At 42.7% G+C, this 27,461-nt stretch overlaps 1 protein-coding gene across 1 annotated transcript in view; it reads right to left on the bottom strand.

The window, feature by feature from the left end:
• MRPS31 (mitochondrial ribosomal protein S31) overlaps window positions 1–27,461 on the bottom strand; it is a 143,306-nt gene extending 115,845 nt beyond the window's left edge. Inside the window, exons 1-3 of the mRNA XM_089680352.1 lie at window positions 27,309–27,461; window positions 21,688–22,008; window positions 1,196–1,354 (exon numbers count right to left, since the gene is read on the bottom strand). Coding sequence (XP_089536478.1) covers window positions 1,196–1,354; window positions 21,688–22,008; window positions 27,309–27,427 — 599 coding nt within the window. The 5' untranslated portion in view covers window positions 27,428–27,461. The remainder of the gene's footprint in view (window positions 1–1,195; window positions 1,355–21,687; window positions 22,009–27,308) is intronic.

Raw genomic sequence — 27,461 nt, 5'->3', positions numbered from 1 at the left:
CAGTCACTTATATTACAGATGAATGGGCCCCAACCACATGTGCCGGCATGGGACTGTACTGCATTTCATTTGTGATATCCTTTTGCTGCCTAACATAGGCTTATGGTTATGCCTCTCTTTTGACGCACACTGTGCTTGCTGCATTGTATACATGTGATATTGCATACCTTTGGTATAATTTTTGGGAATTCCCCTCTATGGGATAGAACCTATATGGTCATGACACATGTCTTTATATTTATTACATGTGACACTATATACCTATGGTATAATTTTTGTGTACAACTCCTTTGGGAAGTGTTAACCTATGTGCCAGTGCTACAAAGACTTTAGACTTTAGTGGTCATTGTCTTTGCAGCACATCTATCCAGACCGGTCTTGGTGTTATTTTATATGGTTTTAGGTCTGTGTGTATTGTCTCATACTGAGGTGAAGGTAAACCAGGGCGATTGCCCATATGTCAAATATTTATATGTAATAAAGCATAATTTTTGGAAATTTTTCTGAGTATCACATTCTGTTCATAATGTAGCCGCTTTTCTGTGAATTCCTTTTCACAAACCCTTCTTTTTTGTGTACCTAATAAAGTGGCCTGCGAGTATATCCATATGCCTTATAAACGGTTATGCCTTTATTGCGTTGAAGGGGTTACAAACTGCGTGAGCAATGGAGTCCTTTAACTTTGTTTCAGCCCTTCTCTTTTAAAATGCATGTTTTTTTTTTAGCTGTATGTAACCTCTGTTGGAATAAATATTTCCATTGTGCTTTCATTCTCTTGATTGCACACCTTTACATTATTGTATTTTAAAGCTGAACATTGAGTAAAATCCAAGTTTTAATGCTCATTTTTTTCCTGTCTAGGCAGAACATAAAAAGCAGTGATACTCACCTTGAGGCAGTTCTTATTGAGGCTCCAGGTTGCATCTTCACTCACAATGCAGGAGTGCTGGTCCTGGATTGTGCACGATGATGTCGACGTCAAGTGAGCGATAAGGTGTAACTGATTATTAAGGTTCCCCTAGACAAGCAATTTGGGGGGGGGGGGGGGTTACATTTGGATTTTACTTGGCTTACTGCTGTGTTGTTTTTGCAATGTTTTGTTGTACGGTTTAGATTAAAGCTATGAAAAAAATAATCAACGAAAATCAGATTTAAAAAAAAGGTACCCTGGAAACCAATAAACTCTACTGCTAACCTGATGTTCAGTTGTCCTTTTCTCTGTTTTTCGGCCATTTCTTTGTGTACGCGCAGTTGCTGCAGAAGCTCAGATTCCACTTGATATTTTTCTTTGCCTGGAAAAGTTGAGGCAACAGCAGACACTGCAGCCCCCATTTTAGGACTCACCACTTTTTCCCTAAAACACAAGAGGAGACAAGCATTACTGTACTGTACTGACAAAAATTAATTTTTTTGGTAAAAAAAAATAAAATTATATGAAGTAATATATTATAGTAATATATGAATATATTATAGTAATATATGAAGCTGTCCAAAATGAAAAAGTACCAGTTACACTTGCCAGTAACAGTGTTTCTGGGAAATCTTCCAGGACGGCACACCTGAGAGATGACTAGCTCCATTTGACAGGAATCACAATCAAAAATTGACAGTTTAAATTCCCCGACCTTTCCTTCACTCCTCAGTTTTTGCAAGCAGTATTCCTGCACCCTGGTGCACAAAAGGTATTCTGCCTCAAATCTATCAACACCATACATGGGTGGGAAGTAGGCCTACTGTCCTGGAAGATTTCCCAGAAACACTGTTACTGGTAAGTGTAAATGGTACTTTTCTCCAGTTATCTTCCAGGGCGGCACACCTGAGTTGAGAAGCAAGGAACTTAGTCCTACCTTAAGGTGGGACCACTGCCTGTAATACTTTCCTGCCAAATGCCAGGTCCTGCGTTGACAACAGCTCTACCCTGTAGTGTCACATGAAGGTATCCTGGCTTGTCCATGTGGCTTCTCGTCAGATCTGTTCAATCGATGCTCCGACCCTTTCTGCCCAAGAGGTCGCCAGCGATCTAGTAGAGTGAGCCCTCAGGTGTAAAAGAACTAAAAACCCCTGACTGCTCATAAGCTAAGGAGATGGCTTGTCTGATCCATCTAGCTATTTTCGGTTTAGATGATTGCTGTCCCTTTCTCAAGCCGCTATGCAAAAATCAAAAAAGTGACTCGACTTCCTGAAGTCACTTACTCTATTCAAACATGTCAAAAAACACCGCCTGACATCTAAAAAATTAAAACTCTGTTTCCCCTCTCATTCTTTGACAAAAGGACAGTAAGACAATCTCTTGTGTCCTATGAAATCGTGATGCACCTTGGGCAAAGAGGATCCTGTCTAAGCACTACCCTGTCCTCTAATACCACCAGGAAGGGTTCCTTGACCGACAGGTTCTGAAGGTTGCCTATCCTTGTAAGGAATTAGATCTTTAAACTGCCATTAATTTTATATAATGCCTCCATCTTGAATTTGTAACAGCTTAAGTTTTGTTTCTCAGGAATTGCTTTAATTTCTCTGGAAACAAGTTAACCTTATATGGTGCCCCTCTGCTATTGCAGTTTCTGCTTCTCACATAGCTATACTGATAAGAGTGTAATGTTTCATTGGTTAACCTGATTAAGCAACGCCTGTTGAGTTTCTGTATATCATCCCTTGCTTTTTATTAGGCCCCATGTACACAGGACACTTCTGAACGATAGAAATTGATGGAAATTGTAGGTTAAAAAAAGTCTGTTTAGCCACGTTAGCATTACGCATTTATGTGCGTTTGCGTTTAGAAGCGTTTTTTAAAGATAAGCACAGGAGAACCTCCCAAATGCCCAGAATGCACTGAAAAGTGGTAAATTATTAACTATTTCAGACTGTTTCAGAGAAATACACAAAGTAAAAGCAGAGAAAGAAGTATGTGTTGAGATTAACTTCGGTGTGAGTTGCTCATTAACATTTCTTTTGTTTCCAAGAGAGGGAAAGGTGTCTGGTGGAAAGAGTCATTAAGGCCACCAATGACAGGGGGTCTGCATGAGGAATTTGAGGTGTGAATGGCCATTAACATATCTTTTGTTTCCAAGGGTGGGAGAGAACTGAGGTGTGAATTGTTCATTACAATGTGTGACAAGCTTGGTAGGAACATCCTGGTGTTCAGTGTTTTGTCCATCTGAGTACCTTGAAAACACTTTGCATGCATTTTTGATGATGAAAAAAAGCTCTGGCCAGCATTGAGAACTGGAAGAGTTAAAAAAAAAAAAATGTAAAAACGCAAACACTTATAAACGCGATTTGCCGCGTTTACAAGCGTTTTGCATTTGAAATGCTGATAAAAATCAACTGCTGAACGCAAGTTTTCTGCGTTCAAAAAAACGACTGTAAACTCAAATGCCTGTAAACGAAGATGTGTACATGGACACATAGGAAAACATTAGGGAGAGTTCAGGGGCTGCTGAAAAAAAACGCTGAACAGCTCCTAAATGTGAGTTTATCAGCTGCAGTGTACATGAACCCTTAAACTTCAGAAAAACTGCTGTTACACTTCTGTGCTGAAAGGTGCGGCCGATCAGGTAAGCTAAGCAAGAAGCCTTAGATTTTACCTTTGAAACCCAGGTATATAGCAGCCAAATTAACAGTTTGAGACTGCTGGGTCTCACAGGGATTGTTTGAGGTTTGGAACCTCAAAAGGAAATAGTCAGAGGTTTTAAACCTGTGAGAAAAAATTGCCTAGGAAAGAATAAAAATATTGTGAATTCACAGGAGTCCTCATTTATCTTTGCCATTTTAAAAGTATAAGTGCTTAGCTGCTGCATGTTAAGAAACTGTAAGTAGAATATTTTGCTGTAAAAGTGAAACGTTACACCGCCTCCCTGCGAGGGATAAAACCCTGTGACTGGGATCTGGTGAAAGCAAGGTGTGTTTGAAAGCAACAGAATAAGGTTATTGCAGTGTCTGTACTTTTAAGTGTTACACTCCTGAACTGCTGAAAGGTTTTGTCGGCGCTCTACATGAGTACAGTACAGCCTCTCCAGTGAAGAGAATAAACACTGACACTGTAATATTTAGTGTTTTGCCTAACAGCAGTTTTGCTTCAAGATGGGTATAGTTCACCGTAAGGGACCTCTGCCCAACATCCTAAGCCTCAGCTTAAAGTGTTAAGTCATACTGCTAAGAGAAAGAAAGACAAGAAAATCCTGAATTGTCTAGGTTAACTTGTAAGGAATATGCGATAAGGGATCGCGATGGGATGATTATTATGTGGTCCATTTCATACAGAATATTACCAAGTGGTCCCTGGGCATGGAAAAGCAGTAGTACCTTTCTTAGAGATGAGTCTAATGAGAAGTTTCATATGGATATGATAATGGCACTGTGTTTGGGAGATAAGAAAGCTTTCCTGTGGTATTCAGGGGACCCTGAATGGGATATGAAGTTCAGATCCCAGAAAGAATCCAACTGTCTGCATAAATTTAAAGAGAGCCACACGAGGCAGACAGTGCTCACAACAGGACATGAAATTAATAATTGAAGGAATTTTGGGATATGCCATGAACTCAGGGTTTGACTGGACAAAGGTGCCTAGCATAAATACTCTAGTTGAACTTGGATCCCTGGCATCCACTCATGCATGGCTGAAGGACGACACTCAGAAAAAGGTGTGGGAGGAGGTGACAACTGAGATGGAGCCAGTATGGAAGGGTACAAAATCTTTAGCAACTGCTGTAGCTTGTAAACAAGGAACAAATGGATACAGTGTCAAAGTATACAAAAAGATTTAGAAAAGTCTGGAAGGAAGAGGCTGGGATGGATATGACTAGTGCAGAAATTAGCACTATATATATTTAAACCTTGATGGCAGGATTCAGACCTGAAATGTCGCTGTTAATACAGCAACTTTATTTCAGAATGGACAGAGATGGATGCAAGTACATCTGAAAAACGAGTGATGGAGGACGCCGCTGGATGCTTTGAGGTCCACAAATCTACTAACAAAGTATATTTTCAGGGGTTACAACATAGTTACAATCCTAGAGAAAGAGATTACACAGAAATAGAGGAAGAGGAGAATAGCACCCATTGTCCCAGATGTGACCTCATTGATTACCTCCATTCCACACAATACACAGTGTTACACTGTGATTGATTTAAGCTATGCTTTTTTTTTCCCCGTCCCAGACAAAAAGATACAACTACTGGTAATTTTCACTTTGGCTGGCAAACAGTTAACATGGGCCAGATTGCTCTAAGGCTACCTGGATTCTCTGGCTGTATATTCCATGGCCCTCTGAGAATCCTTAAAGGGTTGGGCAACCAGCCATGGTTCCATGTTGCTCCAGTACGTGAATTACTTATTTCAATTGTAAAACCAAAAACCAAAGTGGCTGTGGTAGGTCAGGAACATGGAGGATTACATATGCAGGTTATAATTCGGGTCCCTTAGCTATGCTAAATTGTTTGTTAGGGATAAAGGGTGAAACTGATAATCCCACCGAGGAACAGGACTGTGTCCAGGTAATACATGAGGACACTACTCCCAGAATAGACATGCAACAAACCCCCATTCCGGTGGCTCTGGACATATTTGTAGATGGTTCTTGTTCCAGACCTTCAGATGATACCTTTTTAACAGGGTATTCAGTGGTTCAGTTACTGGATATTGTTGAGGCACTACCCATCCTTTACAAGTAAGCACAGGCGGCAGAGTTGATAGCTTTAACCAGAGCTTGTGAACTTTTTGAGAATCAGGATGTAAATGTTTATACCGATTCTAGGTATGCTTTTGGGGTTGTTCATGACTTTGGCAGAGATGGGGATTCACTACTGCAAATGGAAAAGGAATATCACATGCAGACCTAATAAATAATCTTTTAGATGCCATTCATAAACCTAGGTCCATAGCGGTAATCAAATGTAAGGCACACACATCTTCCGCTGAATCTGTAGCCAAAGGCAATGCACTTGCTGACTGCACTGCTAAGAATGCCACTTTACAACAACAACTCTTACTAATGTCTATGGCCATTTTAGAACCACTTATGCTACTGGAATATTCTCTCAAAGAACTGCAATAAACAGCAACTGAGGATGTAAAACACTGGCAACAAAAAGGGTTGATATTAGACGTAAATGGTCTAATGTCAAAGGGAGGTATAATGGGACTCCCACCTCACAGTGCTTTTCTTACCATAGCACAGTTCCATGGAATAGGGATTGGCAGGTAGTGAGAGATGAAATAAAGAAAAAAAGATTCTTTGCAAAAGAAATCATCCCTCGTTGGGGATGTCCGGTGAGTATAGACTCGGACAAAGGACCAGCATTTACCTCAACGGTTAAACAACAGGTAAGCAAACTGATGAGCATTGACTGGAAGTTTCACATACTCCACCACCCACAGAGTTCTGCTCAGGTAGAATGGGCAAATAGGACACTGAAGGAGAAATTAAGGAAGGCAACAGATGGGACATTTAAGGGATGGGAGCTGAACCTTCTGGCTGAGATGAGGACACCTAATAAAGTAACTAAACTTTCCCCTTTTGAAATTCTTATGGGCAGACCTTTCCCAACCTCCTGGACTACAGGCCTTTTGGTAGTTATGCCAGGTGATTTAGAATTAATCTAGGAGAGGTATGTCCAGGAATTGATTAGGGTGTTGAATGGCATATATGGTGATGTCTCTCTCTCTCATTTCCTCTTCCCACAGATGATCCAACCCACCCATACAAGCCAGGAGATCAGGTGGTGATTAAGGAACTTCACAGACAAGACCATAGATCCACCATATGGGGAACCCACCATAGGGACGGCTGTGACGAGAACCGCTGTTCTGACTGCTGATTCCAACGTCTGGATATATGCTTCTAGATCAGGGGTGTCAAACTGGCGGCCCTCCGGCTGTTGCAAAACTACCCATCATTTAAATAACGCCCTTGAGAACGCCCTGTGGGTGGGGCAAAATGCGTTGACGTATTTCCGGTCGGTTCCCCGAACGTCCGACGTCATTTCCGGTGAGTGGAACGCACGCCGAGGGATGTGTTCCAGGCGGTCATTTTTTTGACTAGCAAAGAAAGTTCGTAAGAAAGGTCGTACGAAAGTTCGTTCGTTATGGAGGCTGTCATCCTGCTGTATACGAGGCTGTGAGTTCCTAGGAGCTGTGGAAATTCATATTTGTTACTCGAAAATTCGTTTGATGTCCTTAAATAAATGCTGGTTTTTATCCTTTGAAATGTGAGTGGTTTGGCATGAATTAATTATAAAAGGGGTATAACAGTATTACACTATTAGTTTTTTTTCTCCCTTTTGGAACTTGGTGGTGTGGCGAGGAGACGAATGAAGAATCACCCATAGGTCTGAGGTGGAAAATAGAGGAGTCCACAAAGGGGGTCCAGGAGCCCTAAATAATCCTGAAAGGTGTTTTACTCACCAATATCTGGTGAGTGCGGTTTATGTTGGTTTTTGGCACTGGTGGATGGTGGAAGAATTATTTGAAGCACTGAAGTTTACTTTTTAAGAAAGTTTTTTTTAGATCACTGGACTTTTATATATATTTTTTTAGATTTTTGTGTCACGGTATTGTGGTCACTTATTTTCATCACTGGACTTTGAAAATTATTTTATATTTCTTTATTATTTATTAATTGTGTTTTGCGCTGGTTTATATTGGAATACAAGTCCCATCATGCCTCTAACTTTGGGAGTCACCCTTGTAACTATCAATCTTGCAATGCCTCATGGAATTTGTAGCTTGCTAACAGCTGGAGGGCCCCCAGTTTGACACCTGTGTTCTAGAGTAAAAAGGGTCTCGGAACCACCAAAGAACCAGGAGCAATAGACGGAACAAGGAAAGGAGACAGACCTATCAACGCCCTCCAACCTTCAGGATGCTGCTTTATCCAGAGATGGCTTGGAAGAACTTTCTTTTGATTGGTTGTCTCTCAGTGATAATTTTTTTAGTGACTTAATGGGCTAACCACTGCTACTATCACCCAAAAGAATGGCCGCCATTTTGTGGCCACAACAGTGAGACTATGAATGACACTGAACTAATAAAAAAAGGCTCAGAAAAGATCATTGAGTGAAAATATGTTACTGTTGAAACTTAAGTACAGGTATGCCAAGCCTTCTGGATTTGAGAGCCGTTGGGTTTGCAGCATACTCCACCCTGAAACCATGAACATTCCTTTGAATGCTGCTCCTAAAAATGTGACATCAATGTTTATTGATAATCTGAGTATTATCCTTACAAATTTTACTACAAGGCCTAAATTTTAAGTGTTTGGAATTACGATGGAACCCGAGTGGTGTTTTCATTTAGGCAATAAATCAAAGGAAGGGGAAGAATGTTGTAGCAAGTCTAAACTTAATGTCACTGGGAAGTTACCTGAAGATGGTAACTTTGTACAAGTAAATACCACTAACAATAGATGGAAAAAATATATGAAACAACTAGAGGTGGGTCTTTTGAATGTTGAACTATGGGCATTGGGGAAACAGGTGCTCATAAATGAAATTAAAATAGAACAAATAGGTGCAGCATTGACCAGGCTCTGAGTCTACTACTGACTATGAGTGTTGTATATGGATACATAACACTTCTGCTGAGATCGCAGATTACTATGAAGGTATTGAGAATCATAGAACCCAGGTAAATGCGCTACAAACTCAATCCATAGCTGAGGATGGCCATAACCCTTTAAAGGTTTGGGAAGTTTTGGAGATTTTATAAAGTAGGCATGCGGATTTTATGTCTTTTCCTAAGATTTGTGTTCTATGTTGTTGCTAAACGTTGCAAGAGCGTTTTTACCAAGCTTTTAAAGAATCCAGATGCATATTGGAAACAATAAATTTGGTGTGTTGTGACAAAAGGAAGAAACTGTAAGGAAATATATCTTTACACTGGCATCCATTTTATATAATGCCTCCATCTTGAATATGTAACAGCTTTAGTTTAGTTTCTCAGGAATTGCTTTAATTTCTCTTGAAACTGATTAACCTTATATGGTGCCCCTCTGCTATTGCAGTTTATGCTTCTCACGTAACTATACTGATAAGAGTGTAATGTTTCATTGGTTATCCTGAGTAAGCAACATCTGCCTATTGAGTTTCTGTAGATCATCCCTCGCTTTGTATTACAAATTTAAGACTTAAGTAACTTTTACACTTCTGCGCTGAGAGCTTTATTACCCTGGAACCGGTGGTGAGAGAAACGAGGACAGGTTGGCTACATAGACAGAAATTGATCCTGCCAATGGTGATGGCTAACAGGAAGGCTAATGTAAAAAATAACATCTTAACCAAAAACTGTGCCACTGGCTCAAAACGGTGGCTTGGTTAATGCCTCTAACACCAAGGTTAAATCCCAAGCCAGAAAACTATGCATCTTAATGGAGATCATGCATTCCCTGGCCCCCAGAAACTTCTTAACTAGGTGCTCTGACGCAAGTCTCTGGTCCAAATAGACCGGTAAGGCTGCCTGGAAGTCTACTGAGAGTGAGGCTTGGTCTGCAGCCTCACTTCCACATCTGGTCCTGCTCCCACGGACCCTGGGCTCTCTACCTGCCTTCTGGCTGGACTAGTAGAGGACTCCATCGCAGCCGCCCAGCTCACCCTACAGGGGTGCGCCTTGTGCAATTCAACATGCTGGCCAGCGGTCCCATAGCCACGAGAAGTCACCTTGAGGCCCGGTCCTCTCCTGGATATGCCTCCCCACTGCCCCAGAAGAAGGAGAAAGGATGCTCATCCCTGGAACACCAAGCACACTTTCCCTGTGCCTGGGAAGCTCCAATCAACTGGGACTCGTAGAGTGGGTGAGTGACCCTGGTTACAGACTGCCCTCTCCGACTCGGCTGTTTACACCCCATGGGGGGGACCTTCCAGCCCCAGGCCATAGCTCTGCAAAAAATCTGCTTCCTATCATAATGAGTATGAAGATGCCCTGTGTCCTGGGATGCCTCAGGTCTTTTCTTGTTCCATGGCTTGCTAAAAAACTGACGGGTTATGCCTAGGCACGGATTTCCTGTCCTTTTATTTTGCCAGTGTCCAATCACCTGAAGATGGCAGCCTAACCCTAACATAATGAATATGAAGATGCCCCGTGTCCTGGAATGTACAATAAAAATTTAGCTTTAGTTCTACTTGAAGTCAAATATACTCACATCTTTCATAAGGTGGTCAAGCTAGTAATGTCTCAGGGATCCCCAGCGAGATCTTTCCCCAGAGTTTCCAGCATGATTAAAAACATTTTTCCGTTTGGGATCCCTATCACTTTTTTTTACCTGAAAGCCAAGAATCTTTAGGAGGGTGAACCCTTGCTCTTCCAATAGGACCCTGGCCAGAGCAGACAAATAGGAATCCTAGGGCAGGTCTGCTTAGGACAATGCTGGAAACTTGTGTTAAAATTTAGAATAATGTAATTTTAAATATTGTTTAAATAGTAACTAAACCCAGACAAAAGTTGATAATATTGCAGTGAACTGGTCCTTAGATGTGGTGGCTGCATTAGTTTTCTTTGTTTTTCCTTTATTTTAACCTGGCAACCCTGCCATTAACACGCTTCCTTATCTTGGGATACAACAGTACCAAGCATAACAGGGGAAGAAAAAAAAATTGACAAGAGTTTTACTTGTCTATACTACACTGCTCAAAAAAAATTAAAGGAACACTTTGAAAACACATCAGATCTCAATGGGAAAAAATATCATGCTGGATATCTATACTGATATGGACTGGGTAATGTGTTAGGAATGTAAGAATACCCCATCGTTTGATGGAAATGAAAATTATCAACCTACAGAGGACTGAATTCAAAGACACCCCGAAAATCAAAGTGAAAAAATTATGCAGCAGGAGAGTCCATTTTGCAGAAATTCCATTGCAGCAACTCAAAATGTAACTCAGTAGTTTGTATTGCCCCCATGTGCTTGTATGCATGCCTGACAATGTCAAGGCATGCTCCTAATGAGATGACAGATGGTATCCTGGGGGATTTTTTCCCAGATCTGGACCAGAGCACAACTGAGCTCCTGGACAGTCTGAGGTGCAACCTGGCAGCGAACGGACCGAAACATGAGAGTGGGGGCCATTCAATAGTATCAATTCCTTCAACCTCCAGGAACTGCCTACATACGCTCGTCACATGAGGCCAGGAATTGTTGTGCACCAGGAGGAACCCAGTACCCACTGCACCAGCATAGGGTCTGACAATGGGTCCAAGCATTTCATTCCATAACCTAATGGCAATCAGGGTGCCACTGTCTAGCCTGCAGAGGTCTGGACATCCCTCCATGGATATGCCTCCCCAGACCATCACTGACCCACCACCAAAACGGTCATGCTGTACGATGTTACAGGTTAATGTTCTCCATGGCTTCTCCAGACCCTTTCTCATCTGTCACATGTGCTCAGGGTGAACCTGCTCTTATCTGTGAAAAGCACAGGGTGCCAGTGGCGGACCTGCCAATTCTGGTGTTCAGTGGCAAATGCCAATCGAGCTATATGGTGCCAGGCAGTGAGCACAGGGCCTACTAGAGGACATCGGGCCCTCCGACCACCCTCATGCAGTCTGTCTCTGATTGTTTGGTCAGAGGCATTCACACTAGTGGCCTGCTGGAGGTCATTTTGTAGGGCTCTGGCAGTGCTCATCGTGTTCCTCCTTGCACAAAGGAGCAGATACCGGTCCTGCTGATGGGATACAGACCTTCCATGACCCTGTCCAGCTCTCCTAGAATAAACTGCCCGTCTCCTGGAATCTCCTCCATGCTCTTGAGACTGCGCTGGGAGACACAGCAAACCTTCTGGCAATGGCACGTATTGATGTGCCATCCTGGAGGAGTTGGACTGCCTGTGCAACCTCTGTAGGGTCCAGGCATCTCCTCATGCTACCAGTAGTGACACTGACCCTAGCCAAATGAAAAACTAGCGCAAAACAGAACAGTTGAGTAGGGAACAAAAGGTCAGTGGTCTCCACCTGTAAAACCATTCCTGGTTTGGGGGTCATCTCGTTGTTGCCCTTCTAGTGCACCTGTTAATTTCATTAACACCAAAGCAGCTGAAACTGATTAACAACCCCCTCTGCTACTTAAGTGACCAGATCAATATCCCAGGAGTTTATTGACTTGATGCTATACTCTAATTAAAAAAAAGTGTCCCTTTAATTTTTTTGAGCAGTGTATATGCTAGGGATGTACTGATACCAAGTATTTACATGAGTACTCACATTTGTGAAAATACTTCCGATACCTTAACCAGTATTTGGCGGTGCAATTTGGGTTAAATGACGCAAATTGCACAGCAAAAGATAGCATGAGATTTGAACAGGAATGTGATTCCTGTCCAAATTGCATGCATTTTCCCCACTGCTTCTGTATGAACCCAGGTTTGTCATAGCCCGAGTTCACACAGGAGCGGTGCGGGAAACCTCCCTGCAGGCATCCCATGCGGCGTCTCAGTGGTAGGAGAGCAGAGAAATCACCAGGGATTTGAAATCCCCACCGATTTCTTTCTTCTCCTTGCAGTGATGGCAGTTGGGGCTAGACAACATCTGATTGGTCAGTACCGTCCATGTGGGCAGCACAGTGGCTAAAAGGTTAGCACTTCTGCCAGGCAGTACTAGGTTCGCTGGATCGAATTCCAGCCACGGCACCTCCTGCCTGGAGTTTGCATGTTCTCCCTGTGCCTGCGTGGGTACTCCAGTTTCCTCCCACACTCCAAAGACATGCTGGTAGATTAATTGGATCTTGTCTAAATTGGCCCTTGTATATGAATGTGAGTTAGGGACCTTCGATTGTACGCCCCTTGAGGGTTAGGGACTGATGTGAATGTACAATATATATGTAAAAGCGCTGCGTAAATTGACAGCACTATACAAGTACCTGAAATAAATAAATGAAAATTAAAAAAAATCAAAAAGTTATCTAGCCCAAACTGTCATTGATGCAAGGAGAGGAAAAAAAGCGGCGGGAATTTAAAATCCCTTGTGATTTCTCTGCTCTCCTACCACTGAGACTGCGCATGGGATGCCTGCAAGTAGGTTTCCTGCAGTGCTTCTGTGTGGACTCGGGCTGACAAGCCTGGGTTCACACAGGAGCAGTGAGGAAACTGCAAGCGATGTGGACAGGAATCGCATTCCTGTTCAAATCGTAAACTATTCTTTGAAGTGCAATTTGCATCCATTAAACGCAAATGGCACTGCAAACTATCGACGAGTACTTCACCGCAAGTATCGGTACTCGTGCTCGCCAATAAAAAAACGGTATCAATGCATCCCTACTATATGCAAAAGGAAGAAAAAGAAAAAGTGTGGGTTTGCTGCAACCAACAAAATTTTCAGAATCGCATCTAGGGAATCAAAGACATTTACATTAAAAGAGAATGATAAGATTTATTTAAAAAAAAAATTACAATTCTATATATATATAAATAATAATCATAATAATGATGCTGCAATTGTCCCACGCTGGCTCTGATCGCTCAGTTCTCCCCTCTGCTCTGAGCAGAAACCGGTGACTCACTGGAGCGCCAGGCTGGAGAGGAGAGGGAATGAACTACTCGGGCAGCTGCCTGTCCTGGCATCTGGGTGGATTCTGACAATTTGGCCAGGATCTGTGCAGAGCCGGGGCCAGCTGAGTGACATCAGCTGGCAGAGGGCTTTAGCCCTCTGTTGGCCGAAAACGAGTCACAGGAGTGCAGAACGAACTGCACTCCTGTGATCCATAGGTGAAGTATAGCCAAAACAGCTTTGACTATACATCTCCTTTAACATCCACATGCCACACAAGCAGTTCCATGGCAGCTGAGGTTTCTGTGCTGAAAGCATGCTGATCCCAGCACAGTGATTGAGCTGTCACCAACAACACCCAGTCTCTAGTTATGCTCGGCTCCCAATCATGTAACCACTATGACAGCTAACCAAAGCGGTCACATGACCAGAAAGTTGGTCCCTCCCCTCTTGAGATAGAGTGTGATGTCACCATTTCTCCATCACATCCAATTAAAGAAAACTTTGCATTCATTCAGAAAATGCAAAGCATTCTCTTGATAACGCCTCTGTCAATACCCTGTGTTCAGAATGAAGCAGGACAGCCATCTGGCACAGGACCTGGAGACAGGTGAAGATCACCGGAGTAGCAGTGTCAATTTCAGAAATTTACAGCTTCCAGGGGGACAGGACGGGAATATATATACAGTCATGGCCGAAATTGTTGGCACCCTTGATATTTTTCCTGAAAATCAAGTATTTCACACAAAAAAGGTATTGCATTAACACATGTTTTGCTATACACATGTTTATTCCCTTTGTATGTATTGGAACAAATATAAAACAGAGGCAGAAAAGCAAATATGACATAATGTCACACAAAACCCCAAAAATGGGCTGGACAAAAGTATTGGCACCCTTAACTTAATATTTGGTTGCACACCCTTTGGAAAACATAACTGAAATCAGTCGCTTCCTATAACCATCAATAAGCTTCTGACACCTCTCACCCGGAATTTTGGACCACTCTTCCTTTGCAAACAGCTCCAGGTCTCTCTTATTGGAAGGACACCTTTTCCCAACAGCAATTTTAAGATCTCTCCACAGGTGTTCAATGGGATTTAGATCTGGGCTCATTGCTGGCCACTTCAGAACTCTCCAGCGCTTCTTTGCCATCCATTTCTGAGTGCTTTTTGACGTATGTTTGGGGTCATTGTCCTGCTGGAAGACCCAGGATCTTGGACGCAAACCCAGCTTTCTGACACTGGGCCCTACAGTGCGACCCAAAATCCTTTGGTAATCCTCAGATTTCATGATGCCTTGCACACAGTCAAGGCACCCAGTGCCAGAGGCAGCAAAACAACCCCAAAACATCATTGAACCTCCACCATATTTTACCGTAGGTACTGTGTTTTGTTCTTTGTAGGCCTCATTCCGTTTTCGGTAAACAGTAGAATGATGTGCTTTACCGAAAAGCTCTATCTTGGTCTCATCTGTCCACAAGACGTTTTCCCAGAAGGCTTTTGGCTTACTCAAGTACATTTTGGCAAACTGTAGTCTTGCTTTTTTATGTCTCTGTGTCAGCAGTGGGGTCCTCCTGGGTCTCCTGCCATAGCGTTTCATTTCATTTAAATGTCGACGGATAGTTCGCGCTGACACTGATGCTCCCTGAGCCTGCAGGACAGCTTGAATGTCTTTGGAACATGTTTGGGGCTGCTTATCCACCATCCGGACTATTCTGCGTTGCAATCTTTCATCAATTTTCCTCATCCGTCCACGACCAGGGAGATTAGCTACAGTGCCATGGGTTGCAAACTTCTTGATAATGTTGCGCACTGTGGACAAAGGCAAATCTAGTTCTCTGGAGATGGACTTGTAACCTTGAGATTGTTGATATTTTGCCACAATTTTGGTTCTCAGGTCCTCAGACAGTTCTCGTCTCCTCTTTCTGTTGTCCATGCTTAGTGTGGCACAGACAGACACACAATGCAAAGGTTAAGTGAACGTCTCTCCTTTTTATCTGCTTTCAGGTGTGATTTCTATATTGCCCACACCTGTTACTTGCCCCAGGTGAGTTTACAGGAGCATCACATGCTTGTAACATTCTTATTTATCCGCAGTTGTGAAAGGGTGCCAATACTTTTGTCCAGCCCATTTTTGGAGGTTTGTGTGACATTATGTCGAATTTGCTTTCTTTCCTCCCTTTTTTTGTTTTGTCCCAATACACACAAAGGGAATAAACATGTGTATAGCAAAACATGTGTTAATGCAATACGTTTCGTGAGAAATACATGATTTCCTGGAGAAATATCAAGGGTGCCAACAATTTCGGCCATGACTGTATATATATATCTGTTTCAATGTAGCGATGTATAGAATATTCATACCTGGAAACTCTTTAAAAAAGTGATGTCTGCATTAGTTTTCTTTTTTTATTGGATTTTGTTACCTTCATTTTCATCAGATGATCTGGCCAGTAACATAGTTCCTGTTTTAGGGCTTGTTCATACCCCACATGCATAAACATTGATTTAAAAAAATGCACAGATTTCACTTGCAGAGACACAAGTTTACAGTTATCAGTTTTCATCTCGCGTTTCAATGACATTTATGTTATGTTACAGATTCCTGCTCAGAAAAAAATCTGCACATGATACTAGTGTTGTGGTGTGAACAGGGCACATAGAGAACAATTGTTTTCTTTGTGCCCTTGAAGAAAGAATGCAGAAAAACTCACCTCTCTGCACCATGGTGTGAACAAGGCATAAAGGTGCCTCCACTCTGAAAGGAGGAGCACAGGAGACACATTTGGACAGTAGCATTGTCAATCTAGGGAGAGGGTACTGTTATGCAATAGCAGATTTAGATGAATTAGACTAACAGATTAAAGGCAAACTACAGTTAACACTTTTTTTTTAGTTACACCAACAGTTTTTGTATTCCTTTTGGGATAAAGGTTTTACATAAATAAAAGCGGACTACTGTAGGAACTCCTGTCAGTGGTAACTGGTTTGTCCCAACCCTCTAACTGCCTACTTTGTTAGAAAGCTCAGTCTGTTAGCCCTTTTACTGACATATGTTGGCGAAGGAGCTGTGGCAGCTGCATCCTGACTCAACATGCCTCTCAGCAAATAGCTTGGAGAGTCTAATTTCCGAAAAAGGGGTCATTTTGGGGGGTGGGGGCATTTTATGCCCAGCATTAGAAGTTTATGCCACGCATTAACTCTTTTAACTACCTGAAGACCAAGCCTTTTCTGCTACTTTTTGTTCACATGAAGAAAAAAAAAAAAAAACAGTATTTTTTGCTAGGAAATTACTTTGAACCCCCAAACATTATATATATTTTAAAGCAGACACCCTAGTGAATAAAATCGTGGGTGCTGCAATTTTGTATGTCACATAGTACTCACGCAGTGATTTTTTAAACGCAAATTTTTTAATTAAAAAAATACAATTTTTTTTTACTTTTAATGCACAAAAACACAATATATTGGCCAATTATTTGGTAAAATATAAAAGATGATGGTACGCCGAGTACATAGATACCAAACATGACATGCTTTAAAACTGCGCATGCTCCATGCAATGGTCACAAATAGAGATGAGCGAATTATTCAAAAATTCGGCTCGGCTGATTCGCCGAATTCGCCGAATAAATTCGCTTCGAGCCGAATATATTCGTTGCGAATTTAACTTATAAAAAGGGTGTTTCTAGGCTTCAGAGAGCCTTTATATTAGTGCAGAACACTGTACCTTTAATTTAAATGCCCTTGGAGTCTGCTGGGGAAGAGAAATAATACTGTCAGTCAGTATGACATGCAGATGAGTGCCGTCGATCTTAGAATCACCGCACACTTCACTCATTTGGGCAGTCACGGGGCCAAAACCAGAGTGTGGAGCCACAGTGTGGCGGTGGAGGCAGCAGCAATGGGAGGCCATACAGCACCCTATGTAAATGGATTTAACTCTTTGAACGTACAATAGTGGTTGTGAAGCAGAAAGTCAGTTTATTTAGCACAATCGGTCAATTGCAGCTTGCCGTTGGCTGGAAACTGTACGTTTCTGTCACTGGAATGCACTAATCACCCAAAAAATATTACCGCCACCCGGCGTGTAAATGGATTTAACTCTTTGAACGTACAATAGTGGTTGTGAAGCAGAAAGTCAGTTTATTTTGCACAATCGGCAAACTGCAGCACGAACTGTGCACGACAGCCACCAAAAAAAAAAAGGGTGTATGTCACTTTAAATTTTCGATTCTTTGATAGCTGTGGCCCTAAGTAACGATTCTGTGGCCCTGAGTAACGATTCTGTGGCCCTGAGTAACGATTCTGTGGCCCTGAGTAACGATTCTGTGGCCCTGAGTAACGATTCTGTGGCCCTGAGTAACGATTCTGTGGCCCTGAGTAACGATTCTGTGGCCCTGAGTAACGATTCTGTGGCCCTGAGTAACGATTCTGTGGCCCTAAAGTCTCTGTGGCCCTAACTCTGTCCCTTAATACACACAGGTCTGTCTCTCTTGAATGACCGGAGGCTAATGGAGAATTCTAAGATGGCCACGATTTATAGCTCCACCATTGCCTGGCTGCTGATTGGCTAATGCGATCACATGTCATGAATGCATTATGGGTCAGCGCGCCTTGTCTGCGCGCCTTCCCAGAGATCCCCGCCCCATCTTCTCTGTCCATTTTCTCCGTCGCCACACATGTCGCCGCCATTTTTGGGAAAATTCGATTCGTGCATCCGAAGTTTGCTAATCTTCGGATTCATCGCGAATAGAATTTTTCCTAATCTTCGGAACGAATTCCACTTCGTCATGTTCGATTCGCTCATCTCTAGTCACAAACTGCATACATTTTTAATATCCATAGGCAACGCTTTAAAAGCCTTTACAAGCTACAATTTTAGATTTATAGGAGGAGGTCTAGTGCTAGAATTACTGCCCTTGATCTGACATTCACGGCGATACCTCACATTCATGGTACAACCGCTGTTTACATACCGGCGCAGGGTCAACGCTCACGTGTGGGGGGGGCGAGGGTGCTTTTTTTTTTTGATCACTTTTAATGCTATCACAGGGAATGCAAATATCCCTTATATCTTTAATGGGCATTGTCATATATTCTTTCTTAAGAAATCTGGGGTCTATCAGACTCTAAATATCTCCACTGCCCTTACATTATCTAATCTCACCAAGATCGGTGTGATCAGATGCTTTCCCAATTTACAAATGGCGCTGTTTATATCCTGCAAAATTGAAGTGATAAAATGCTCGTAGCATTCGATTTATTAAGACTATAGAGATGGTTTGCACCATTCTGGTCTCCAATCAGCTCTATGGTCAGCTGGCAGAAACACCGGCTGCATTCTCAGGTTCTTCCGATGACAAGGTACTGCCCAAGAAGGCTGTGGAAGGCAGCGGGGGGGGGGGGGGGGAGTGCATCATATCCCCCTGCTTGTAAAAGCAATCCTGCAGCTAATTAGCCACTAGGATTGCCTTTACATGAAAGCCGATCGCCGGCTGAAAAAAAAGATACAAGGATGATGCCTGCAGCTGTAGGCATCTTCCTGGTATAACCATTCAAAGTCCAGTGATCTACCAGTACGTCGCTGGTCCTTGTTGGGTATAAATGCTATGTTCTTTTTTTGTATGCAGCCTGTGGGCTGAATAAAAAAAAAAAAAAAAAAGAAATCTCTGCCAGAAAAAGTGTGTGGTATGCCCACCATCAGAATATACCACCCTGCATTCACCCACTTCTAATGGTGGGCACACATTAGGTCGCACAGTGCCACATGCACCAATTCCAAGATAGTATAAATGTCTAAATAGTGGCATGCTTGAATAAAAATTGTCCACGTAGAAGTGGTACCCCATATGGAAAAAGGATGACAACCAAGTCCCAAACTATCTTGCCACTAATCCATGTAGTCTGGGCATCCTGGGGGGGGCTCCAATTGACTATCTTTTCCCTCGTAAATCCAAATCCTATATGTATATCCTGTTGCCCTCTTACAGGTCTTATACATCTTGACCCCATATCTGGCACGCTTCCTGGGGAGAAATTGTTTGAATGCAAGGTTGGCAGAAAAATTAATGAGGGACACATCAACGCAGATTTTTGCCTGGGGAGTATAGACATCTGCAAATTTTTGGTTAAGGCGATTTACGAGGGGCCGAATTTTGTGGAGCAGGTCAAATTCAGGGTCACCTCGAGGACGACAGTGTGTATTGTCATTTAAATGAAAAAAAAACATTATACTCTCATATCTATGCCTGGCCATGGCAGCAGAGAACACGGGATATAATGAATCAGGTCTGTGGACCAATACAACCGCAATTCATTTTTTTTAGCAATGCCCATGTTGGTAAAAAAAATTTTAATTTGGAAACCGTAATGGGTTTTCATGCGAATGGTCTGGCAAGGTTTGAATTTGGGTTGGCGGCGATAAATTGTTGGGCACATAAATTGATTTGATTCACAATCAATGCATACAGATCTTCCATGAAAAACAGCTCCAAAAAAAATCAAGGGGAGTAGTTATATTTGCTGTTTTCTCTTGAATTCCGGGTTGGGCAGTGAATAGGGGGGGGGGGGGTACGGGTGCTGCAGACTTTGTGGGCTGCCAATAGGGATTTGCAGGCATATCCGGAAGGATACTAGAGGCTCTACGGGCCTGTGTGCGAATTCTTGGTGGTTGCGGGACAATACTTGTTCTCGCTACTGCACCAGCTTGTACTGCACTTATGGGACTCGCCAAGTCACCAAGTGATACTGCAGTGCTGGTATGTGAAAGACCAGGATGTACTAGGCAGCTGGTGTTCACCAAAAGGTAGCACGGCACTAGTACAGCCATTCTGCTGCATTTGAGAGTCATCCAAATTTACCGGCAAGTGCGAACAGAGATCAGGCCTGATTCTGCGAACACTGCGGTTTTGTGTGCAATGCATTAAGTGACAGTGACCTACTGACACTGCACTTGCTGGGGAAGAAGGGAAGGGGGGTGAGGAAGTAAGCATAAGGGCTAACCGCAGGTGCTGGAAGGAAGCGGTTAGAAAAGCAGTTTGCATTACGGCGCTGCATTACTTTAACTGGCAATTGCATGGTCATGCAACGCTGCACCCAAATGAAATTTACGTCCTTTTATTCCACAAATAGAACTTTCTTTTGGTGGTATTTGATTGCCAGTACAGTTTTTTTTTTTTTTTTTTATAGCGCAAAAAATAAAAACGGCCAACAATTTTGAGAAGGAAAAAACAATTATTTTTGCTATAAAACATGTCCAGGAAAAACAAAATTTAAAAATCAAATTTAGCCATAAATTTAGGCCAAAATGTATTCTGCGACATGTCTTTGCTAAAAGAAAAAAATAAATAAATAAATCACAGTATATGTAAATTAATTGGATTACGTGAATACTGGAATTTTTTTTTAATACTAACAATGGTGGCAACCAGCAACTTATGGCAGGACTTCGGGAAACATTTTGACACTGGGGGGAACCGACTTGGTGTCATTGACATCCCCAGTGACACCAATACAGTGATCAGCGCTAAAAAAAAAAAAAAAAGCACTGACACTGTACTAATGGCACTGGGAAGGAAGGGATTAACATTTGGAGGCAATCAAAGGGTTAACTGTGTGATGGGAGTGTTTTACTAGGGGGCTGGGTGTGTGCTTCACTGTAAGCACACTGATCGGGATGGCTGTGCTCATCCATCCAGATCAGTGTGCCCAAACTGACAGGGAGGACGGCCGCATTGTAAACAATGCGGCCGTCCTCCCGGTCGGTGATCGGCGGTAATCACAGGGCTCCGGCAGGTAATCACCGGCCGGGACCCGGTGATTGACACCCGGGGCCGCGATCAGCGGCGCGGATAGGGCAGTCGCGCGCACCCCCTACCCGGAAATGTAGGATCCCCTACTATTGCCCTGCTCCTCTCCCTTGACCAGTGCCCCTAATAGCAAGCCATCCGCTATGGAGGCACTGGTGCACATCGCTGGATAGAGAGGAGGCTCAGGCGAGGGCTGTGGGGGGGAGAAGCATGAAGGTGAAAAACCTTCAGCCTTTAGAACTACTTTAAGGCTTGAATTGGCAAGCTGCAAAATACTACAATTTTGTTTTTGGTTTTAATACCACTCTAAAGCAATGCAAGGCCACAATCATTATCCATATCTTTCACAAAAACTCTTTTGATGACATAGTATTTTATCATCTTATCCATAACTTACTTATTGGACAGATGTGCTTCTGATGCCATCTGAAACATCTTGCTGGAACTTTTCAATCCTTCTCTTATCGTTTCATGATTGATAGCTTGCTTTATCTTCCGCTTTTCCAGAAACTTCTCCTTAGCACTCACTTCTACTTTCATGCCACTTAGGATATCCTTCAAATTGACTCTTTGTGGTGGTTGGGAAGAATCGTCCCCGTGCGGCACATCCAACTTTTCTTCTGCAGGTGGGTTGGAGCTGACATGATCTTTAGGTGGCTTCTTTTCAGAGCAGTGCACACTTCCGAGAGAAAAAAACTTTAGAATGTGATCTGTATACCTATGAGAACAAGAAAGGTTTTGTATGAAGCCTAATAATCTTTTTTACAAATGCATAAATATTATAATTTTATCGGACGGAAAGGAGCCAGAAGGATTGGGCTTATTTCAACGTGCAAAAATGGTCTATGGTAAGTAATCCTGTACTTTATTTTTAGGTGCCAGACATATGGTCCATTGCCCATCTCAAACACTTATGTTAGTGCTGACAACACTCAAATCTATCTTTCAACTCCTCAGCTTGCCCCAAACGTCTTCTCACACATTGCTAGTTTACTAACAGACATCAGTTTGGATGTCACTCCACTTCTTCAAATGCAATCTATTCAAAACGGAGCTCCAAATATTTCCTCTTTCACATGCCCCTTCCCCTGACTTCCCTATTGAGATTGATGGCACAACTACCAATCAGACCCGTATGCCAAGATGCTAGGTGTTATCCTTGTCTCTGAACTCTCCTTTATAGCCCCACATCCAAATCACTGTTCAAATATTGCAGCCTCAACCTTCGCAACATCTCCAAAATACACCCCTTCCTAACCAACACTACAAGTTTATAATTTATTCCCTGGTCATCTCTCACCTCACTTTTTACAGCTCCCTCCTCATTGGCTTGCCTTTATATAGGCTAGCCCCTTTTCTGTCCATCATGAATGCTGCTGCCAGAGTCATCCACCTTACCAACTGTTCAGTGTCTGCTAATCCTCTCCGCCAATCTCTCCATTGGCTTCCACTCACCCAGCAAATAATTCAAAGTACGAACAACTTACCATCCACAACTCGGCCCCTAACTACATCACGAACGTCATCTCAAAATACCAACCGAATCGTTCTCTTCACTCCTCCCAAGACCAGCTCCTCTCTAGCTCCCTTGTCCCCTCCTCGTATGCGCGCCTCTAGGACTTATCCAGGGCTTCTTCCATCCTCTGCAACTCCTTATCCCAACCTGTCCATCTCCTACCCTATCCACCTTTAAGCAATCCCTGAACACCCATCTCTTGAAAAAGCCTATCCCACCTCCATCTAAAAACAAAACGTTCATTTTCTCCATCAGCTCACATACTACAGTTATAACCTTTTGTATCTCTTGACCCTCCCTTTTGGACTGAAAGCTCTAAAGAGCAGGGCCCTCTGACTCCTCTTCTATTGAATTGTATTGTAACTAGGCTGTCTATCTTGATGTTGTAAATTGCTACACAAACTGTTGGTACTGTATAAATCCTGAATAATAATAATAACAACAACAACAACATTAATACTCACATTTTCCTTCACCCAACCTCACCTAACCTATCCCCTGAAATTAGCCTTTATTATTTAATATTCAGTGTTAGGTAAAGAATTAGTCTTTTCCCTAAGACTGCATTCACACTGCCAGCCTATGAACACACAGATCGTGGCTTGGGAGCGAGCCCACATGAGTGCCTGCTCCTTAACAACTAGAATTAACCAACCTCAACCCCAAAAATGCACCTAAAATGTGCACCCTGGGTGCCTTTTTGGTGCATTTTTCCATAGACTTAAATGGAAGGTGCATCTTTGGTGCACTTTTGACATAGATGTAGCATGCATGTCTTTTCAAACCGCAGTGCAAAATGCAGCATTTGATCACCATTGGGATGTTTATTTTTTACTACATGAACAAAAAAAAAAGGACAGAAAATTTTGGGAAAAACACAATATATTTCACTTTATGTTAAAAAGCATATCCAAGAAATAAATTTAAGAAAATCAAAATTTCTTCATAAAAATTTAGGCCAAAATGTATTCCGCTACATGTCTTTGGTAAAAAAAAGATCCCAATAAGTGTATATTATCTGGTTTATGTGAAAGTTATAGTGTCTATAAACTATTGGATATACACTGGAATTTACACAGCTACAGACACTATACTGGTGATCAGCAACTTATAGTGGGACTCTGATAGTGTGCCTGGGCAATCTGGCACTAACAGATACTGGCTGGAAGGGACACCAACTGAATGACACAGATGTCGATAGTGACACTAATACAGTGATAATACTGTACACTGTCACTGTACTAACACCACTGACTGGGAATGGGTTAACATCTAGGGGCAATCAATGTGTTAACTGTGTGCCTAGCAAGTGTTAAGGCTCTTTCACATGGTCAGACTCCGCCAAGCGGATCACAGCCTGCCGTTCTCTATTGGGCGGTCGGATGTAAACGGACCACCATTCTGTTTATATCCGACTGTCATCCGTTCTGATCCAATCCACTGGACGGTTGGGGAACAGACCCCTCATCTGTCTCTCTTTAGCGGATCACATGCAGGCGGGTGCAAACAGACACGTCTGTTTACATCTGCCTCCCCATAGAGGACAATGGGTGGTCCAATTGGTAACGCCTTAAAAACAGCCAGTCCACCCGTGTGAAAGGGCCCATAATGTGTGTAATATGTGCTGCTTTTACCTTATGATATATCTGTTCCCTGTACACAGAGTTCTGTGTTTTTTAAACACAGAACTCTGTTTGTGATTGAACACAGGCGATCATTGGCTGTAATCAGCTATCAAACTCGTGCAGTGTCCAATCAGAGGTCAGCAGGGGGTGAGCTCAAACCTGGAAGAAAGCTGATCACGTAGATATATGTGATTGTGCCTGCACTTGCCGCTGACTCACAGTACATTTATTGTGAACAGCCAACAGGTGGTTAAAGTGGAATAATTCTGATGCGCTTTTGTCATGCTGGAAAGGTGTATTCCAGTGAGAAAGGGATCTTTAACAACTTTCTGTCTGTCCACCTACCTGAAGTGTATTGTGGACGGGCAGCATCTTCAGGACAAGCTGGTATGTCGCTGGTGTTGTACCAAGGTGAGCGCACAAACACCCCCCCGGACTTGACAATGTGATTCATAACAGGTCTGCTTCTCTTCCTGGTTAACTGTGATTGGCCCTCAGCTTTCACATGATACATGGGACCAATCACAGCACCCTGTACCATGTAACCAGCTTGGGCCAATCACAGATCACTGTATTTTGAGCTGTCATGAACTTAACCCATTCATCTTTATTGCTCCTGCAATGCAAAGTGTAAAAAAAAATCCAAAAAAAAAACAAACAAATCCCTATTACTATGGTAACATTGTACTACTCTGATGAAAGTCTTTAAAAAAAAACTGTTAAAAAGTTAAATAAAATTCTCTCAATATTTTTTTAAACTACTTGCCGCTTGCCCATCCACAATATGCAGGAGAGCGTCAGCTCTGGGCAAAAATTTTATTCCCGTGTGTGCGTGCAAATAAAATGTTTAGGGATTCAAAGTAATTTTCTAGCAAAAAAGAATCTTTTTTTTCATGTAAACAAAAATTGTCAGAAAAGGCTTGGTCTTCAAATAGTTAGAGTGAGTCATGTGTGGCATAAGCTTCTAATGTTGGCCTGAATAGTAGAAGCAACCAACCTACCCCCCAAATGACTCCTTTTTGGAAAGTAGACACTCCAACGTATTTGTTAAGGGGCAAGATGAATATTTTGCAGATCTTATTTGTTGCCACAGGTTTTTGGAAAGCGAAGAAAGAAAATTAAAATGTATTTTTCTTTTCTTTATCAAAACCCTGTGCCAAAAAGTATACCTGCAAAAGACTCACCATGCCTCTTATTAAATTCCTTGGGTTGTATACTTTCTAAAAAGAGGTCATTTGAGGGGGGGGGGGGGTTGTACTGTCCTGGCGTTTTAGGGGCTTTGAATGTGTGATAGTCAGTAAGGAAGGGACTTTGAAAGCCTGGAGGTGGTCATTGGATTTTCATAGCCTGTATGTAGCTAGGCTGCCAAAAAGCCTTTCACATATGGTACCCCCAATACTCGGGAGAAGTAGCAGAATGGGTTTTGGGGTGTTATTTCACATATACCCATTGCATGCATGAGCATAATTATCATTGCATGCATGAGCAAAATTATCATTTTCGAAAAATGTGTGGCAAAAAATGAAATCTTCCATGGATTCAACAAGCCTCTCGGTAAATTTCTTGGGGTGTCTACTTTCCAAAAAGGGGTCATGGGGGGGGGGGGTTAGGGTTGTACTACCCTGGCATTTTAGCACCTCAAGAAACATGATAGGCAGCCAGAAAGTAAAAACTGCGTAAAATTCAACATATACCATTGTTTGTAGACGCTACACCTTTAATTGATATACACGTATTGGGATTTTTATTACCAAAGACATGTAGCAGAATACGTTTTGGCCTAAATGTATTACTAACTTTGAATTTAGTAGATATTTTTTTTTTTTCAAATTTTTTTTTGGGTTTAAAAATGTTCTGTCTTTTTTTTGTTAATATCACAAGAAAATAAAAAAACCCAGTGGTGATCAAATACCACCAAAAGAAAGTTCTATTTGTGTGAAAAAAAGGACAAATTTTGTGTAGGCACAGCACTGCATTACAGCGCAATTACCAGTTGAAATAGCGCAGTGCCAAATAGCAAAAAATGACAGTCATTAAGGGGGGTAAATCTTCTGGAGGGTTAAAGTGGTTCTAAAGGCCAAAAAAAGGCCATTGTATGCATGAAAGTAATAAACCTTCAGTATGCAGCTCCACAGCACCCCCTTTACTTACCTCTGCCCGATCTCGATCCAGCGGTATGCACAAGAGCAGAGGCTCTCTCCATCCTCTCTGGCTCAGAGACAGCAGCAGGAGCTATTGGCTCCCGCTGCTGTCAATCACAGCCGGTGAGGAGGGAATGGGGGGGGGTTGCGCGAGCCCCACTTTGTGTGTCAGACACAGAGAGCTGGCACAAGAGCGAGCATGTACGAGTGCCCCCATAGCAAGCAGCGGTGATTAACGGAAAGCTCCTGACCACAAGACAGCCAATGACGTGGTCACATGATCAGAAACCCCACTTCGCCTCCTGGCATCTTAAACCCTGAAAGGGCCGGGAGGCGCCACTGTTAAGGGGGTTAGGAAACAATGGCAATAGACCAATCCAGCTGTGGGATTCCAGTGACGTGGAAATGCAGCCAGGTTCCGGGGGACGCTGTAACGCTTGCGCACATGTGCAAAACAATTCGGCCACCCAAGGGGGAAGGGGGTGGGATATGTAAGCTGGAGGATGTGGTGGAGGTGATCAGAACAGTCGCCAATAATAAACACCCCACATTGGTGGTCACCAGACATGAAATGTAACCAACCCCCACCCCATTCTATGCATTCAGTCTTACACACAATAAAATCATATAGGAAATGAAAGGCAATTATAAATGTCCCCAGGACACGAACGGGTAGAAGAGGATGGCCGGCACCCTCTGCCATCAATGTGACACGCACTGTATATACAAAATGTACCTGCTGGAAGTGAGAGCCCCCGCTGTATGTCCCCGACCACCCCCGTACAGAGCCAGTACAACCCTGCGGTACATTTCCCCTGCACTACGTGACCCTGACCAGGGGGGACAGCAAATCATGGACACCGGTGTCACGTTTTTATCATTCCGTGCA

Source organism: Staurois parvus, unplaced genomic scaffold, assembly GCF_062004578.1.
Source record: "Staurois parvus isolate SC_StPar_1 unplaced genomic scaffold, SC_StPar_1.0 ptg000242l, whole genome shotgun sequence".
NCBI lineage: Eukaryota > Metazoa > Chordata > Amphibia > Anura > Ranidae > Staurois > Staurois parvus.
This window is presented reverse-complemented; position numbering and strand designations above follow the sequence as displayed.